Here is an 18582-nt window from a genome sequence, read left to right on the forward strand (position 1 = left end):
TCTACCCATGCCCACTCCATTTGCCACTTCCTTGAATTCTGCAAAGATCAGGAACACTGGGTTCAGATCTTTCTGATAGCCCCGAGCTGGGCTCAGAGAGTGATTTACACTGAGCTGCTGAGCCTGATAATTTGCCCCTTTGGCTCAGTCAGCCACTTGGTGAAGACTTGCTGTTACAGAAATAAGACAGGGTTATTCATTCAATTCTCCATGACCTATACATCCATGCTTGAAGATTATGCAGAACCATTCGAGTGGTTTTGATCTGCCTCTAGAGGTGGTGGATGTCATCTTGGCAGTGCATCATCCGTTTATAAAGTTGATTTACCCTTGACTAAGTTTAAGCCCTGGTGCGAGGACTAAAGGATTGATTTATTGAAGTCTATAAACTTTCTGATGTACATTTGTTTGGCCCAACCCACTATGTCTTTCTCAGTTTGTTTGACCAGTCCCTCCTGTTTACCTCACCAGCTCTATATGTTTTTTAAAGAGCCTACATAGACGTCCTTACCGTGGTTCTAACTTTATTAGTGGCTTGCCTTTCAAGCCAATGCACAGTTATTAATTGTGATGTCTGAATCTTACGTCTGTCTTCATCATTGTAATCAGTTCTGCCTGCAATGTCCATGAACTGAATGCATGTCAGTACAACTACCATATGCCAGCTTCTTTCCAGACAAGCTGGTGCTTTGGACCCAGGCATCCTTTCCACCAAAGGTGGTGTTGGCCTTCCATGTGGCACAGTCTATCATCCTTCCCATTTTTTCCTCTCTGCTGCATATCTGTAAAGAGGAGAAGGGTTATTGATTGAATCTCAAGAAAGCCATTAGCTTTTACATCAATTGAACTAGCACTGTGTGGATGACCAACTCAATAGAGTTTTCTGGTGAGAAGGGAAAGGCAGTTCAAAAATGGACCTGATCCACATTGATTGTTCTCTGCAATAAAAAGTGTTATGCCTTGACTTTGAAAGAGCCTTCTGAGGGCATTAAAGTTGTTTCTATTAGGGATAAGTCTGCCTCTAGGACCTTAACTAGGGTTGTTCCAGTGCTGGACATCTACCAGAAAGCTTCTTTGGCACCCCTCCTCACCGTCACCAGGAATTATTGTCCTGATTCAGAGGTTTGCAGATGCTCAGTCCTGCACGATTTCCAGGTGTGAAGTTCACTCCTCAGACACGACACATTTTGGGAGGTATTGATTTGGTATATATTCAAAAGGTGAGCAATCTGCGGTTAGACGTTTCTACAAAACAACAAGTCGAATATCTTCTGTAACGCCTTTTCTGGTGGATGCTCTACCTGAAGGTTACTCCCCACATTTCTTCCCTCCCTCTTTCTGTGGGGTGGACTTCCTGGATTTAATAAGGTCCCATGTTAGATTCTTAACACTATCCTGATTTGTAATCTGTTATTGATGCTCCTCGTCTAAGGGCTTGGAATGCCTTATCGTAAACTGACTTAATCTTGCAGGAGTGGTCCCTATATAAGGCCCTTTGTCATCACTTACAGTATCAGGATGAGGTCGCCTCAGTGTTTGTTGGGACGAGGTTGCCACGGTGTTCAATGGTTCAACCTGTCTGCACATGGAGGAAATTGCTTAAAAGTTTCCAGAGCCAGTCTGTTGCCTCGAGGAATTCAAAAGGTGAGGAATCTGCAGTTAAACAGAGTATCCACTGGAAAGAGTATTATTGAAGACTAGTAACTTATTCTGATCTTACATTAAGCATTTTCTGGGTTTGAATACAGAAATCCTGAACTTAACAATACACAATCAAAAGAAAGGAATTGGACCCAATATAGATTAAAAAACTTGTGCAGACACAAAGGTGCAATATTGCTTGGGGATGAATCTGAAATTTTCATGGTCCTTATGTGTGTGGGGGCAGGTTTCATTTGCACATTTTACCCTTGTAAGCCCTTGTTTGGTTCACATATCGCTTAGCTCTCACTTACATGCAGTTTTAACTTGATGACCTGAGTTCCATAGACCTAGCCCTGCAGTAATTTATAATTGTTTTTCCACATTTTTCAGGTTCCAAAAGAGCAGGTGATTGACACGGTGTATCTGTTCCACATGCCACGGAAAAGGATGATTTCCCTACGCTTCTTGGCCTGGTACTTCCTGGGTTAGTACAGAACATCAATATTATGAAGCAAGTGCAAAGGCTCCACCTGTAACATTGCCTATCCTCTTAATTAATGCCACATGCCTTCTGCGTCAGTCCCCAGCCTCCTAGCAGGCAGGACCTAAGCCCAATGCTGTAAGGCACATGGCTTAGAGTTAGGAAATACGAGATTAATTCAATAATACAGTGACATATTGTGTCTGGGTCTGAGGTACTGGGGTATTAATCCAAACTCTCATGTAAGACTGAAGAGATATTCATGTCCTGTCTATTTGGTATCCCCTCTGTGTTGATACTTAGTGATATATACAACCATGTGCCTGTGGATACACAGGCTATGCCTACTCTTGCAATCTGTTGGGCCCTTTGTTTGCTAGTTGTTTTTCTTCGAAGAAGTTGAAGTTGAAAGGCTTGTCATGACTCCTCCTTTGTTATAAAATGTAGCAGCACAACGGCTCCAACTTAGATTGTATTCTTCTACCTTCAAGCTTGGACACTCAAGAGTGGAAACCTCAACCAGGTTTTTATTCCATTACAGCAACTCCTTAGAAGGACAGAAATCTCTTGCATCAATCAAATCTGAACATTACGCCACCTCCGGAGACCCTCAACTGGGCCCATATCCTCAAATGTTCGTCAACACACCTTGTGGCATTTCTCAAGAAGTGGACTGAGGCATGGCAAGAACTCCTTTTCACTTCTGTCCTCAGGGTAATGCGAACTACACCTGGGGTGCCACAGCATATGCAACCTCTGCTGTGTCCCTACCCTAAAATGTCTACCTACGAGGTCTGTCTCGTGTTCCCCTGCAAACAAAACACTGAAACACCAAAAATATAGATGCTGGGTGTGAGAGGGTGGCCTGGTATATGCTATCCACTAATTAAAATGGGCACCTTGTACAAGTCCACACAACCCTTATGATGTATGAGTTTTGTAGTAGGGGATCTCTGTGTATAGTCATAATCTAGTGAATAGTCCCGCTCATGTGCGTGGACCCCGGAGCAATCAAAAATAATCTCTTAAGTTGTCAAAAAAAGCAGAACTGCAAAGACACTTAAGAGAGAATTTAAAGACAGATAATGCAGCCTATATCCACAGGCTACACTGTCCAGTACTTCAACTAGAAATTCCACCAAAACAACCACACAAACAGCACAGCTTGCCCAGTTTCCTCACAGAGAAAACTTGCCTCTACCAGCAAAAGCCTCTGGAATGATAGAGAGGAAGGTATGGACAGACAGGCCCCATAGGCTGCCATTATGTGGCTCAAATAGGATACTGTGCCTTTAAGAAAACTTTCCAGAACTCTCTCAGGATCCCAGAATGCACAGCAGGTCCCTTTTACTTTCAGTTCTTTTTTCCAGCTCCTGCTAGCCGGACCCTGGAGCATTGAGCTCTCCCTTTCAAGGGTTTAATTGGTGATTTTTTCACTTTATCCTGTATGTAGTGCTTGTTGTTAAGTACTAAGCCCTTTTTCTTCACTATATTGTCAAAATGCCTGGCTTATTTGATAATTGCCCAGAGTGTAATAGAAAAAAGGCCAAATCCGACCCACATGGAGTGTGCATCGTCTGCCTCCCCTCTTCTCACCTCCCAGAGGAGTGTGAAATCAGCAAGACCCTCTCTGCCAGGACCCTGAGAGAGAGGATGAAGATCAGGCTCCAAGGCCTCGAAGAGAGACGTCAGAAGGCACAAGGTGGGTCAGGGCATGCTTCATCTGCCCATGCTGAGGCCTCTGGGGGGCTCCCCAGGGGCAGGAAGTCCAGCAAGCGTCCCCATTCTCCGCCAGAGTTGACTGCGGTGTCGAGGGGGGATGACAACGGTCTGTTCCCCATCTCCCCAGGGCTCTGTGGAGAAGCGGCGTCGACGTTCGGCATCGAAGGAGCTGAACAGACCACCGTCGACAGCATCGTCGTCGTCGAGTCATCGACGTCATGGGAAGGCCCGGCATCGGCGCTCGCCGTCGAGGCGTCACCGCCGTTCGCCGTCGCCGAAGAGGAGGCGTTCGCCGTCGAGGAGGCGTCACCGGTCGACGTCGAGGAGGCGCTATCGGTAGACGTCGAGAAGACGTTCCTCGACGTCAAGAAGGCGTTCTTTGACGCCAAGGAAGCGCACGAGGAGTCCTGATGCTAGGAGGTCGCCGATTGGTTCGCCATTGTCGCCAAGGAAGAAGACACAGTCACCGGGCTCGGTGTACTCAGTGGTGTATACGCCTACTAAACCTAGGACACCTACTCCTCCTCCTTTGCCGAACAGTCCGCCTCTGCGGAACCCCACCCCGCCTCCTCCACCACCACCACCTCGTGGGCCGGCTCCTCGTCGGTCACCGCTGCCTCAGAAACCACTGCCTCTTCCCTCCGTTCCTCCACCTGTGCCTCCACCCAGGACGGCCTCGTTGCCACGGTATCCAACTCCTCCTAAGGGGACACCTCGGCCGAGGGCCCCGGCCAGGCCGACATCGCCCGCTCCTGCGAAGCCTGCGGATCGACCGAGGCCGAGAAGATCGCGCTCCCGCTCTGGCCAGAGAGGGAGATCGCGCAGCTGTGGCCGGTCGGCATCTCGATCTAGACGACGCCACAGGAGGCGCAGATCCCGCACGGGCTCTTCCACCAGGGAATATTCATCAACTATGTCAGAGTCTCCAGGGACGAGGGTGTCGCCCGTGGACGATATCGTCTCCTTCCAGGAAGTACTGTTGAGGGGTGCGACTAAGCTAGGGATCACAGTGACCATGCCAACACCTACGACGTCCGTGATCTTCTAGACACTTCACAAAAAACATTTGTCTCGACCGCTGCTGCCGTTGGTACCTGGATTGGAGGAGCCCGTCAAGGAGTTGTTCCTCACTCCGGCGGTGACGAAGGCAGCCCCCTCCAGGCTCCTCGAGAAATACCGGGCTCCGGAATCTGACCCGGCTTTCCTTGGAATGGACCCAACATCAGACTCCGTGATTGTGAAAGCGGCTAAGAAGCAGCATGCCACCACTCCTTCTTCGACAGTGCCGCCTGATAAGGACAGCCGGTGGCTGGATTTGGCGGGCAGAAAGGTCTGTGGGACGGCATCTACCACCATGAAGGCTGCAAGTGCCGGGGCTCTGCTGGGGCGATATGATCATGCCCTGTGGGAGTCCCTCCAGCAGTGCGCTGAGCTCCTCCCTCGTGACAAGAAAGAGGACTTTCTGGAGATATTGAACGAGGGGAGGATGGTGTCTAACCAGATCATCAACGCGGCTGCTGATGTATCTCTTCTGGCAGCGCACGGATACTGCCATGGCATCAATCAACGGCACCATGCTTGGCTTCGCCTCACCTCACTCAAACCGGAGGCGCAACAGCGGCTGCCTTTCTCGGGGGAAACCCTATTCGGCAATCATGCGGACGATGAGATGGCCCGTATCAAGGCAGAAGCCGAAACCCTGACGGCGGTCGGGTTAGAGAAGCCTGAGAAAAAGAAGAATTACCGCCCGTTCCAGAGACCGTTCGGAAACTCAGGCAGAGGTACGGGGGCAGACTTCCGGACAGCAGCAGCAATTCTGGAAGCCCTTCCAGAAGCGCCAGAGGGGCAGAGGAAACCAACAGTCCGCAACAGCGACCAAAGGCCGGGCCGGGTCTAGGTCCTGAGCGTCTTCTTCCCCCACATCTGTTACCCACTCCGGTGGGGGGAAGCGTTCAATTTTTTCTGGCAGAGTGGAGAAAAATTACTCAGGACAAGTGGGTGCTGAATATTGTTTGCAATGGATACAGTCTTCGATTCACCAGGCCGCCTCCAGCAATTCCGCCGGTGAGCTCGCAGTTTCAGCTGCGAGAGCTCCAGGCAGAGGCCGACATCCTATTAAGGAAAAGGGCGATAGAAGACGTACCTCGGCCTCAAAGGGGAAGAGGACTGTACTCAAGGTTCTTTCTTGTCCGCAAGAAGGACGAGAACGAGTTCAGGCCCATTCTGGACTTGCAGCAAGCAAACAAGTGGATTCGCAGAGAGAGATTTCGCACGCTGTCGTTGCAGCAGATTTACCCTCAGCTGCAGCAGGGATACTGGCTTTGTGCTATAGACCTACAGGGTGCGTACTTCCTTTTCCCCCTTGCACAGAAACACTGGAAGTTCCTGCGATTCCAAGTCGGCGCCAATCATTATCAATACACAGTACTGCCATTCGGGCTGAAGTCTGCGCCCAGGACGTTCTCGAAGTGCATGGCAGTGGTAGCGGCACACCTGCGGAAGAACAAGGTGTTTGTCTACCCGTACCTGGACGATTGGTTGATCAAGGCCTCCTCCTTCTCGGAAGCTCAAGCACACTTCCAGAAGACGTGCGTTCTATTGAATAAGCTGGGGTTGCACATCAACATGTCCAAGTCTGTCCCGACTCCGGTCCAATGCATACAGTACTTGGGAGCCTCCATCAATACGCTGTCAGCAAGCGTGTCTCCTTCGGAGGAGCGACGGTTATCACTCCTTCGGAAGGCTCAGGCTCTTATGACCGCTCCATCTACAACAGTGAGGACTGTGTCTTCTCTCCTGGGGTCGATGGCCTCTCGTATCTTCCTCACTCCTCACGCACAGCTGCACATGAGACCACTGCAGTAGTGCTTGGAGGATCAGTGGTATCAGAGGACTGGTTCTTGGGACGACAGGATACGACTGTCTCTGCATGCTCTTCAGTCTCTGAAGTGGTGGTGTTCAGCGGAGAATCTCCTCAGAGGGGTTCCCTTCCACAAGGACATTCCTGCACAGACGATCGTGAAGGATGCGTCTCTCCACGGCTGGGGAGCGCACTCCGGAGACTTACAGATTCAAGGGATGTGGTCTCCGTCGGAGTCCACGTACCACATCAACTTCCTCGAACTCAGAGCTGTTCACTTGGCACTGAAAGCTTTTCATCTGTCATTTCTGACCAACTCTCTGCTGGTACAGACGGACAATACGACCACGATGTATTATCTCAACAAGCAGGGGGGCTCGAGATCACGCACTCTGTCGCAGGAGGCGCAGGCGATCTGGCACTGGCTTCTGGCCAGAGGACTGACGGTAACGGCTACCCATCTGCCAGGTGTGCAGAATGTTCAGGCGGATGCACTGAGCAGACTGATTCAGGAAAAGCATGAATGGGTCATAAACGACGAAGTGCTAGGAGAAGTCTTCGCAAGGTGGGGGACTCCAGACGTAGATCTGTTTGCCACCGCCTGTGTGAAGTTGGCCTGATATGCAGTGCTCACTATTCTAGTGATCATTATGTATCATACCAAACAACCCTTATTGATGATTGGTTGTAAGTCAACCTTATAGACCAGCTATCCTAGTAGCATGGACAAGAGCAGTCTTTAAGCTAAACTCTAGAGGGCGTGTTAAGCCAGCTGTTATACCATCACATATACCCCTTGAACACCAAGTGAAAGGACACCACACAAGTTGTTATGAAAATAAAAGGATATTTATTATAACACAACAGCCCTGGACTCTTTATGAGGACAGGGCGCTAAGCACAATACAAAGCTCTTGAAGAAATACTGAAAGTCGCACAATTTACACAAATGCCCGAGGGGCACGAAAAACCATATACTCTGGAAGTGGAATGCGAAATTACTAGCAGGTAAATACTACTCTCAGAGACTTTAGAAACGCTGGACCTACAATGCTGAACCCTTGGATTAGAAGGAGGAGGCCTAGGGACGTCGTGTGCAGAGTGGAAACGCTCACGCGTAATGCGGGACAAAGTCTATGGATGCTAGTAAATGCAAGAGTTAGTGTTCTCGGGCGAACCCGACTTGGTAGGTCAAAAACGAAAGTGGATCTAGACACTTAGAGAGGGGATCTACGCTGGAGCACCGTGGTACTCGGTTTACCTAGCCCAGGGGCTGCAGCTGCATAGGGTTCAAGTGTCGTCGGGAATCCTCGTTGACGAACCAGGAGCCTGAAGTGGAAGTTGCTGGCAGCCGACCAGTGAAGATGTTCCGGGCTGATCCAAGGACTGGATCAGTTGAAGAAGAGTACCTGTAAGCAGAGGGGACCAAGTTCTGAATCACTAGCCAGTGATTAGGTGGGCACCAGGATGGCGCCGGACGAGGTCACTCAGCCAGGCGAAGAGGTGACACTGGATTCTGCTGCTGCCCGGACCAGGGCGATGATGTCGACCAGGCTGGAGGTCTGCGAGCTGTCCCACGTCGGATGTCTGCTGCTGGCGATGCTGGATCCGGTAAAGGAGGCAACAAGCCTTGGCTACGGCAAGCCCACGTGGCGACACAAAATGGCGTCTTGAGTGGACCAGGAGGGTCCGAGGAGGGTCCCCTTCAGGAGGAGACTAGGGCCAGTCTAGAGGAGCTAGACCAGCGGTGAAAACAACGTAGGTCGTCGTCTGGAGGGTAACTAGCCAACGGGCAAGTGACCGGACAACGTAGCAGCAACCCAGGAGCAAAAGGGCCCCACGCAGATCTGGTGGATGCTGGGGGCCGGTCTTCGGAGCTCGTGCTGCTTGGGGTTGGGGCTTCTCTTACCCCAGTGCACCCACTCGAGGGTCCCTCGGTGGTCGTGCTGGTTCAGTGTTGTGCTGGTCCTGATGATCGCCGGGTCCTCTGGTCTCGTCACACCTACGGGTCTCAGCTGTGCTGTAGAGGCAGGTTGAGGTCAGAGAGGGCAGGGAGTCCGGGTCTCGTCGAGCTGGGCAGTCTGGTTCCGGAGGAAGGACGTTTCAGCAAACCACAAGATACTTAGGTGGTGCCTGCTGCTGCAGGGTGACTACTCCTTAGTCACAAGGGAGAAATCTTAAGAAGAAGTCTTGAGTTCCTTTCGTAGAAAGTAGTTTCAGGATTCAAAGATGATCTAATTTGGAAGGGTCCCGCTCCTACCTTTATTCTAAAGAAAGGGGCTGGTACGCGACTAGGTCCTGCCCATGGGTGGGACCAGGAAGGGGGGTGGTTACACCCCTCTCCCCTGTCCGGACTTTCCCCAGCTCAGGGGCTGGTGTGCCCCTGGAACTGGTTCAAGCCGGCATATGCACAGTGAGCACCGGGGTCCACTTGCAGTCACCTTCCTATTCAGCCCTGCCTACCTAGGATACACAAAACCCTGTCTGGGGTGGTGCTAGCACCGCCCCTGACAGGAAACCCTTTGTCCAAGCTCTCCTCGCTGGAAGGACTCCCAGCAGCAGGAGGTCAGACTTGTGTCTGTGGTGGCAGCATCCATTTTGTGATGCTGAGGCTTGAGTTAACTTTAACCGGGGTTCACAGTTACATACATGTCGTGTCCCTCTAGAAGGGTGGAATGCTAACCCCGTCGCCAGAATTGGCGAACGGTTAGTATTCCAATTCGTATGACACCTTACTCGACATGTTTTGATAAAGCAATACCAAAGTTGGCAAATAACCGCGAGGATTTTAAGGCACTTAAGAGTATATGGTACGCGTTATCATAGAACAGCTATTAGGACTTGGTTCCGCAAGCTGCAGACGGGCTCAGCTCATGCCAGAGCACCATCTCACATAATTCCAAGCACTCTGCCTTCAAGATTGTCAAGGCCTGCCATAGGAGTGACTGATAGGAATATATGTGTCCATTTTAGGGTTAGATATAGGTATACTATATCTAAAGCAAAGGGTGATTACACCACCTTGCCCCAGCTGACGTGCAGCCAGTTGTGTCAGATTTAGATGGCCAGCCAGGGGTGGCATTATACATGCTGCAGCCCCTGGTAGGCCCTGGGTACACCTATGCCCTGAGTTACAGGGTCTGATAAGGTGGCCCAGTACCAATTGGTATATGCACCTAAGGTACATGGAATCCATTTTACAGAGAGAGCAGTAGGCCTGGGGCCCTGATTAGCAGGGTCCCAGGTCAACTAAGTCGGAAAACCAGCAAAACACCAGGCAAAAAGTTGGGGGCAACCATAGTCAGGTATCCACCCTCCTACACCGCCTAAAACAGTAAATGCCGAGACTTCGCCTCCAGGTACTACCGACAGGGGACGTTGGGGAAAGCCTTATGGATCGACTGGTCGAACAGCTTTCTGTACGCTTTTCCACCCATTCCCCTTATTCCGGCGGTGCTCATCAAGCTGTCCCGGTCCAGGGCGCGGATGATATTGATCGCCCCGGAATGGCCCAGACAGTGGTGGTTCACGGACCTGCTTCACCGGTCTCTCCTTCCTCACATATGGTTGCCGTGCAGGCCGGACCTTCTCACGAAGTTCGGGGGACAGATGGTGCACCCGAACCTCTCGTCTTTGAGTTTGGCAGCATGGCTCCTGAGATATTGAAGTATGGCCATTTGAATCTGCCCGAAGATTGTATGGACATACTGAAGGAGTCTAAGCGACCTTCCACTAGGACTTCTTATGCTTACAAGATGAAGAGATTCTGCATATGGTGCAAGTCAAAGAACTATGACCCTACGACTTGTAAGGAGGATGTCATCCTTCCTTATCTTCTACATTTGGCGCAGTCTGGCCTTAATTTTCATTCCATTAAGGTTCATCTCGCTGCATTGACTGCCTACAGGAAATGCCCTTCACAGACTTCCTTCTTCCAGATCCCTGTGATCAAAGATTTTTTGGAAGGCTTGAAGAAAGTATTCCCTCCTGTCCGGCTTCCTTCGCCTTCATGGGAATTGAATGTGGTGCTTTCCAGACTGATGAAGGAGCCTTTTGAACCTATTCATAAGACTTCGTTGCAGCACCTGTCCTGGAAGGCGGCATTCCTCGTGGCCATTACATCAGCCCTCAGGGTGAGTGAAATTCAGGCGTTGTGTTGCCAAGAACCTTGTACTGTATTTCATGCTGCTAAGGTTGTTATGCGTACTCACCCTAAATTTCTTCCCAAGGTTATTTCTGATTTTCATGTCAACCAGACCATAACTTTGCCTAAGTTTTTTCAGAATCCTTCATCTCCAGCGGAAAGGTCTTTGCATTCCCTGGATGTTAGGAGGGTTTTGCAATTTTATCTGGATAAAACCAAAGACATTAGTAGGTCAGACCAATTGTTTATCAATTATGGATCAGTCAGGACCGGTCTTGCTACCTCCAAACAGTCCATATCTAGGTGGATTGTGTCCTGTATACAATTGTGTTACCAAAAAGCTAATAAGACCTTAGGAGGTGAACCTAAGGCTCATTCCACCAGGGGCAAAGCTGCCACGACTGCTTTGCTACGTAATGTTCCAATTGCAGAAATCTGCAAGGCGGCCACTTGGAAGTCGGCTCATACCATTGCTAAGCACTACTGTCTGGACACTGATGCCAGGACAGACGCTCAGGTTGGGCAGGCTTCGCTGCGAAATCTGTTCGCACAGTTGTGGTGTAATGTCTTTATTCTCACCGCCTCTTTGGTGTGGGGATGGGTTTGCCATTCTATTCACTAGATTATGACTATACACAGAGATCCCCTACTACAGAAGGAGTAGTTTCTGTCCTGTAACTCCGGTTCTGTAGTAGGGCTATCTCTGTTATAGATATTCATGTAAGGAATGCTACAGGTCTGGCGTGTTACGCCTTCAAAACGAACTGAAAGCAAAAGGGACCTGCTGTGCATTCTGGGATACTGAGTGTTCTGGAAAGTTTTCTTAAAGGCACAGTATCCTATTTGAGCCACATAATGGCAGCCTATGGGGCCTGTCTGTCCATACCTTCCTCTCTATCCTTCCAGAGGCTTTTGTTGGTAGAGGCAAGTTTTCTCTGTGAGGAAACTGGGCAAGCTGTGCTGTTTGTGTGGTTGTTTTGGTGGAATTTCTAGTTGAAGTACTGGACAGTGTAGCCTGTGGATATAGGCTGCATTATCTGTCCTTAAATTCTCTCTTAAGTGTCTTTGCAGTTCTGCATTTTTTGACAATTTAAGAGATTATTTTTGATTGTCGGGGTCCACGCACATGGGCGGGACTATTCACTAGATTATGACTATAACAGATATACCCCTACTACAGAACTGGAGTTACAGGACAGAAACTACTCCTGCAAAGATAACCTTTAGAAAGCTATCCTAGTGGTAGCTAGGGAGAGCAGCCTTAAGGCTTAATCTTGAAGGAATGTTAAGCAGCTTGTTTTACCAGAATATCTCCTCGTAAATGATTGAATGAAAGGAGAACCACACAGTAGTTATAAGAAAATATGTATTTAATAATGTAACACTCTACTGGTCTCTATACGAGACTAGAGCACAAAGCACAAAAAAAAATGAATCAATAGAACATTCGTAAATAGCACAATACACAGCAGGCTCCAGGGGGAGACTGAACCATATACTAAAAAAATTGTATAATAATAATGACTTGACTAGACACAGTTCCTAGAGTACGCAGAGTCGCTGGGACCCCAAGGAACCACCCAGAGGAGTGACACAGGGAACCCACGGAGGATGGGTGCAGTGAGTAAACACAACCGTGTGCTCCTTGGAACTCTATGGGAAAGTTGCGGTTGTAAAGTTACAGTTTAAGGATACGTCTAAGAGGACTTTGAGTAAACCCTTTGGAACACAGGAGGTTCTAAGGCCAACCCACCAGTGAGTACTGAAGTACCTGTGTAACCTATCCCACAGGAGCCGGATGCATAGGGGTCAAGTTGTGTCGATAACCTTTGTCGTTTTCAATTGAGAATTGCAAGAAGTACTGCTCCTAGGAGGGCGAAGAGTGTCCGGTGGAATCCAAGCCTAGATTCGAGGTGATAAGAAGCTGAAAGCAGAGGGAACAGAGTCTGGGTCACTTCTGGTCACCATGGGCTCGGTAGTCAAATGCCCACCGATGTTGAGTGCTTCAGGTACGAAGAAGGGTTGCTTGACTCTGCAGCCAAGGGGACCAGGAGATGTCGAGGACGACCAGGATCTGGAGGTGAGCTGTCCCTCGAAGGATGTAGAGTGCTGAGGGGTCGATGTCCAACTGGAGCACCAAAAATCCTTGGCAAATGCAACCCATGCGGTCAGAGGAAACCGGTTACGGTGTGGACCAGCAAGGTCCAGGGGACTCTCCGAGCACTGGAGAGTCAGGGCACATCTGGAGCAACCAGGTAAGCCCATGAACAAACAAGGTGACCCTTGCCAGGATCCACAGGCCAACGGACATCGGAACGCAAAGAGATCTAAAGCAAGTTTGCAAAGTACCAGCCCACAGGACACTCGAGGAGTGGAGGCCGGAAATCTTCGGTGCGAATACTGCTCGGGGTCAGGACTACACAGAGTTCAATGCACACGCTCGGGAATCATCAACAAGCATGTGCAACTGCAAATGTATGCAGTGCATAGGGGTTCGGGTTGCACGGTCCCCACGAGGGATACTGGTCTGAGAATCGCTGGGAGGGCAGATCGACCTCGGGGGCCTTCGGGAACCCACCTCCTGTGTTGCTGAAATCTTAGGAGTCCTCAGGAGCTTGGGAGAAGCAAACCAGTCAGATGTGTTTAGGTGGCTGCTTTTGCAGGGGAGTAACTCCTTTACTCCAAGGGAGATTCTTCAGTCGTCCAGCTTCGTGCAGGCAGTCAAAGTACTTGGTTTCTTCTTAGTAGAATCTTGTTCAGGTAAAATCTAAAGTTCTGTAGTCCGGTAACCCACTTTATACCCATTGGAAGGGGTGGAAAGATTCTGTGGACCCTCCTAGGTGAGGGGCAGGACAGAGGGGTGGCTACACCCATGTCCTTTGTCCAGTTTCTCACCAGTGCAGGAGCTAATAGCTCCCAGAACTTGTTTGAGCTGCACTATGCACAGGGACACCAAATGTGCCCCCAGTGCAGACTTTCTGGCACTCTGAGTGCACCCACCCAGCCCCAATACATTAAACCCAGTCTGGGAAGTGCTCACACCTCCCTGTGACAGGATGCCTATTGTCATGCCTTCCTCTGCTCGAGCTTGGTTCGGCAGCAGGAAAGCAGAATCATGTCTGTGGCTGCCAGCGTCCATTTTGTGCTGCCCAGATCTGAAAGAGAGACGTTAGTGATAGATTCCTTACCTTAGAATATCCATAGACGTCAGACTGGGTCCGGAAAGTTTTTCGTCAGCAGTACCCCTGCGCGTGGGTAGGTGGGGTCATAAGCGCTGAGTTGACATCACGGAGACTACTTAGGCGCCACCCATGCGCGCTGACGTCAGTTCTTCCTTTTTTCGCGCCAGCAAGCGCAGATCCGGTTAGAGCACGTACCTTAGTCACTTTTTAACAAACTTATCTGAGACCTTTGCCTCTACTTCTTTTTGAGTTTTTGACTTCTGATGTCACTTAGGGATGCCTGGGTTTAAATCCTGCAGGTCCTACCGCCGTACGATGTCGGTGACCGACCCCCATGGCGTCTGTCTCTACTGTCTGGAGCGCGACCATGACTCCAGGTCATGTTCTGACTGTCTGGCCATGGCTCCGAAGGCTTTGCAGGAGCGGTCCCGAAAGCTGCTAGAGGCCCAGCAGTCATCTCTGCCCTGTTCGAGGTCCAGGGGTCGCTCAAGGGACCGACCGCGGAGCAATCCTCATAGCTCCTCGGGGTCCAAGTCTTCACCCTCGGAATCAGGTAAGAGACGTCACAAGAAAAAGTCGAAAAAGCGTGTGCGCTCTCAGACCTTCCCCCGTCGGTTTCCGGACACGGGGGCCAGGGGTCCTTCCCCAACGGCTCCGTTTGAGCCTGAGAGTCCCGCGCCTCACCAGCCCTATCCAGGTCAGTCGTCGACGCCGGCCCAGGTGCAAGAGTTTCTTGCCACCATGGACAGCCTTTTCAGGCCTAGGGCTCTCGCCAGCATGCCTTGGGTCCCTGAGGTACTTATTGAGGGCCCTTGCCTGCCACCGGTTCTGCCTCCGGCACCACAGGATCCTCTACCGGCAGCTCCGGTGCCGCAAGGTCCTCTGCCGGCGGTTCCTGCCCCACCGCCCCTGTGGCTCGGTTTCCGGCGCCGCAATGGGTTCCGTTCGTCCCACCTCCTTCCTTGCCAGAGTTTCCAGGCAATTTTTCTCCGGCTTGGGATCCTAATTGGGACATGGAGCTGGATCGGCGCCATTCCTGGCGCAGTTGGAGCATTTCTTTTCCCCTGTGCCTCCCCGTAACTGCAGTCTGTACCTTGGCCCGCGGAGAAGGGGGTGACTGGGAGGGGTCGGAGGACCCTCTTGCACGACAGTGCGAGTCCGAGCAAGAGTGTGCGGAGGACTCTGAGGATGCAGGTGGCCTTAACCTCTCCTCTGAGCCTGGATTTGTCTCTCCTCCCGCTGTCATGGAGGAAGGCGCCACATACACTGTGGTGCTCCTCAGAGCAGCTGAGGCTCTTGAATTTGATCTGCCTACAGTTACTCTCAAGACGAACCTCCTTACTGAGGTGCTTCATCCGGCGGCAAGTTCTATGGAAACTCTGCTTCCGTTCAATAAGGCCTTGACAGATGTTTTGATGGGCACCTGGTCTAGACCAGCCACAGGGTTCCTGTGGAGAAAAATTGGCCAGGCGTCACCGCCCGGCACCGGGTGACCCTGCCTTTTTAACAAAATATCCGACCCCTGAGAGCCTGGTCATTCAGGCCTCCACTTCCCAAAGTACATTCCCTACCGCCCGCCGGATAAGGAATCAAAAAATCTGGAGCAGTTTGGTAAAAAGTCCTCTGCCAGCCTGGGACTGCGGTCAGTCAACACTGCATGCCTCTTGGGCTGCTACTCTCACGCTGTGTGGGACATGGTGGCGCAAACTCTGCCTTAATGCCCGGAGAATGTTTGGGCTGTACTTTCCCAAGCTGTTGCAGAGGGGAAGGATGCTGCGAAGTTCGCCATTCGGTGTGGCCTGGACACCGCAGACTCTTTGGGGAGAGCCATCCCTAGCCGCAGGCATTACCTGCGGTTTACGGTAGGCCTGGAGCATTTTCAGTTTGCGGTGCTCCCCTTTGGCCTTACCAGCGCCCCTCTGGTGTTCACAAAAGTGATGGCGGTGGTTGCAGCTCATCTGCGCAGGTCAGGGGTGTCATTCCTCCCCTACCTCGACGACTGGTTGTTGAAGGCGAGCTCGTCCCAGGGAGTTGTCACGCACTTTCAGACTACGACTGACCTCCTGTATTTGCTGGGGTTCTCCCTCAAAGTGCCGAAGTTGCACCTGAGTCCCTCTCAGAAGCTCCCCTTCATCGGAGTTATCCTCCAGAGCAGGGAGTCCTGGATATTCAGGCTATGATTCCGATCTTTCAGGCTCTATCCCGGGTTTCAGTCAGGATGACCCTCCGGCTCCTGGGCCTGATGGCCTCCTGCTAGTGCAGCATGCCAGGTGGCATATGCGGGCTCTGCAGTGGGACCTGAAGTTCCAGTGTGCACAGCATCAGGGCAACCTGTCTGATCATGTCCGGATCTCGGAGGGCACTGCACAACAATTGCAGTGGTGGCTCACTAATCGCGATTGGGTCAATGGCAGATCACTCTACCTTCCCCAATCGGAGCACACAGTGGTGACGGATGTGTCCCACCTGGGATGGGGCGGCCACTTGGGAGAGGCTGAGATCAGAGGCCTCTGGTCTCAGGCGGAGTCCCAGCTCCATATCAATCTTTTGGAGCTTCGGGTGATCCGACTTGCACTAAAGGCATTCCTTCCCTCTGTCCGGGGAAGTGTAGTGCAAGTGTTCACGGTTAACACCAACGCCATGTGGTATTGCAACAAACCAGGCGGGGTGGGGTCATGGACCCTGTGTCAGGAGGCTCTGCGCCTCTGGACATTAATGGAACATCAAGGCATTACCTTGGTGGTTCAACACCTGGCAGGTTCTCTGAATGCCAGGACGAACAAACTCAGCCGCCGGTGCTTGATGGATCACGAATGGCGCCTGAACTTGGACGTGGCGCAAGGTCTCTTTCTACATTGGGGAGAGCCTTGGTTAGATCTATTTGCCACAGAAGAGAATGCGCAATGTCATCAATTCTGCGCGTTGGAATTTCCAAGGCGGCACTAGCTCGGCGCCACTTTTCGTCGCGAGTGGAGCTGCGGTCTGTTGTATGCCTTTCCGCCTATACCACTTCTGCCCAGAGTGCCTCAGAAGATTCGGCGCGACCGGGCCCAAGTCATCCTTATGGCTCCCGATTGTGCACGAAGATCACCATCCTGAGCTACTCAGCATGGTGATCGTTCCCCCGCTCCGACTGCCTCTTTGGGAGGATCTCCTGTCGCAGCAGCAGGGGACGGTCCTCCACCCGAACCTGTCCAGCCTCCACCTCCTTGCGTGGGGATTGAGTGGCGACCGTTGACAGCTTTCGATCCACCTCCCGAAGTCTGTGATGTCATTCTGGCAGCCAGGCGTCCCTCTACTAAGACGGTATATGCCTGCAGGTGGAACAAATTTTAAGGCATGGTGCACCGAAAAGGCTGTGGATCCCCTTTCTGCCCCTCTTTCTGAGGTCCTCTGTTCCTACTATTCTTTGCCCAGCAGGGCTCTGCTCTGGGCACTATCAAAGGTTATCTTTCGGCCATCCCCGCCTTTCTAAGGCTTCCAGATCAGCCTTCTCTCTTTAAGTCCCCAGTCGTTAACGGTTTTCTGAAAGGCATTACACATAAGTTTTCTCCCGTGCCTTTCATAATGCCTCAATGGACCTTAAAACTTGTCTTGACCTATCTGATGTGCGCTCCTTTTGAGCCCCTTCATAACTGTCCTTTACGTTTTCTCACTCTAAAGACGGCTTTCCTGGTAGCTTTCACCTCTGCCAGGATAGTGAGTGAGCTCCAGGCTCTTTCTTCTAAACCTCCTTTCCTTTCTGTTCATCCAGACAAGGTAGTTTTAAGGACCCATCCTTCTTTCTTGCCAAAGGTTGCCACGCCCTTCCACATCGGGCAGACCATCACTTTGCCCACCTTCTTTCCGCATCCTTCAACCGAGGAAGAGAGGCTCCATCGTCTGGACCCAAAACGTGCGCTCTTGTTCTATCTGAAGCGCACACAAAAGTTCCGGGTGGATGACCAGCTCTTTATTGGCTACGAGGGCATCAAAAAAGGTCGGCCGTGCACAAACGGACCATCTCTCGGTGGGTCGTCTGTGCATCAAAGCATGTAACTCGTTGGCTAAGAAGGAGCCTCCTGTGAAGCTGCGTGCCCATTCTACCAGGGCGACAGCAGCCACTACTGTCTTGGGACGCGGCGTTCCCTTGCAGGACATTTGTGAGGCAGCCATGTGGGCCTTGCTGCACACGTGTACCAAGCATTACTGCTTCTTTGGCCGTTCTGTTCTCTGTGACTTTCTGATGTAATCTTATTCACAGACCCACCACCGGGGTTGGTATTTCTGGGTAAGGAATCTGTCACTAACGTGCCTCTTTCAGATGCATAAGTTACTACTTGTGTAACGATATATCTGAAAGAGACACGTTAGTGATAGATTCCTTACCTTAGAATATCCCCAGGCGTCAGACTGGATCCGGAAACCTTTGCATAGCAGTACCCTTGCGCGTCGGTAGGCGTCGTCTGCGGCTCAGCGTCCGTCGTCGGCGCCGTGATGACGTCGTCAGAGTACTTAGACGCCACCTCCGCGTGCTGACGTCAGTTCTTCTTTTTTCCGCGCCAGCCAG

The 18582-nt window shown here is 51.2% G+C and overlaps 1 protein-coding gene across 1 annotated transcript in view; it reads left to right on the top strand.

The window, feature by feature from the left end:
* LOC147748826 (PAN2-PAN3 deadenylation complex catalytic subunit PAN2-like) overlaps positions 1 to 18582 on the top strand; it is a 771836-nt gene that overhangs the window by 658290 nt on the left and 94964 nt on the right. Inside the window, exon 18 of the mRNA XM_086928597.1 lies at positions 2035 to 2128. Within this exon, the coding sequence (XP_086784723.1) occupies positions 2035 to 2128 (94 nt within the window). The remainder of the gene's footprint in view (positions 1 to 2034; positions 2129 to 18582) is intronic.

The sequence above is a fragment of the Lissotriton vulgaris genome, chromosome 1_1 (genome assembly GCF_964263255.1).
Source record: "Lissotriton vulgaris chromosome 1_1, aLisVul1.2, whole genome shotgun sequence".
NCBI classification, from domain to species: domain Eukaryota; kingdom Metazoa; phylum Chordata; class Amphibia; order Caudata; family Salamandridae; genus Lissotriton; species Lissotriton vulgaris.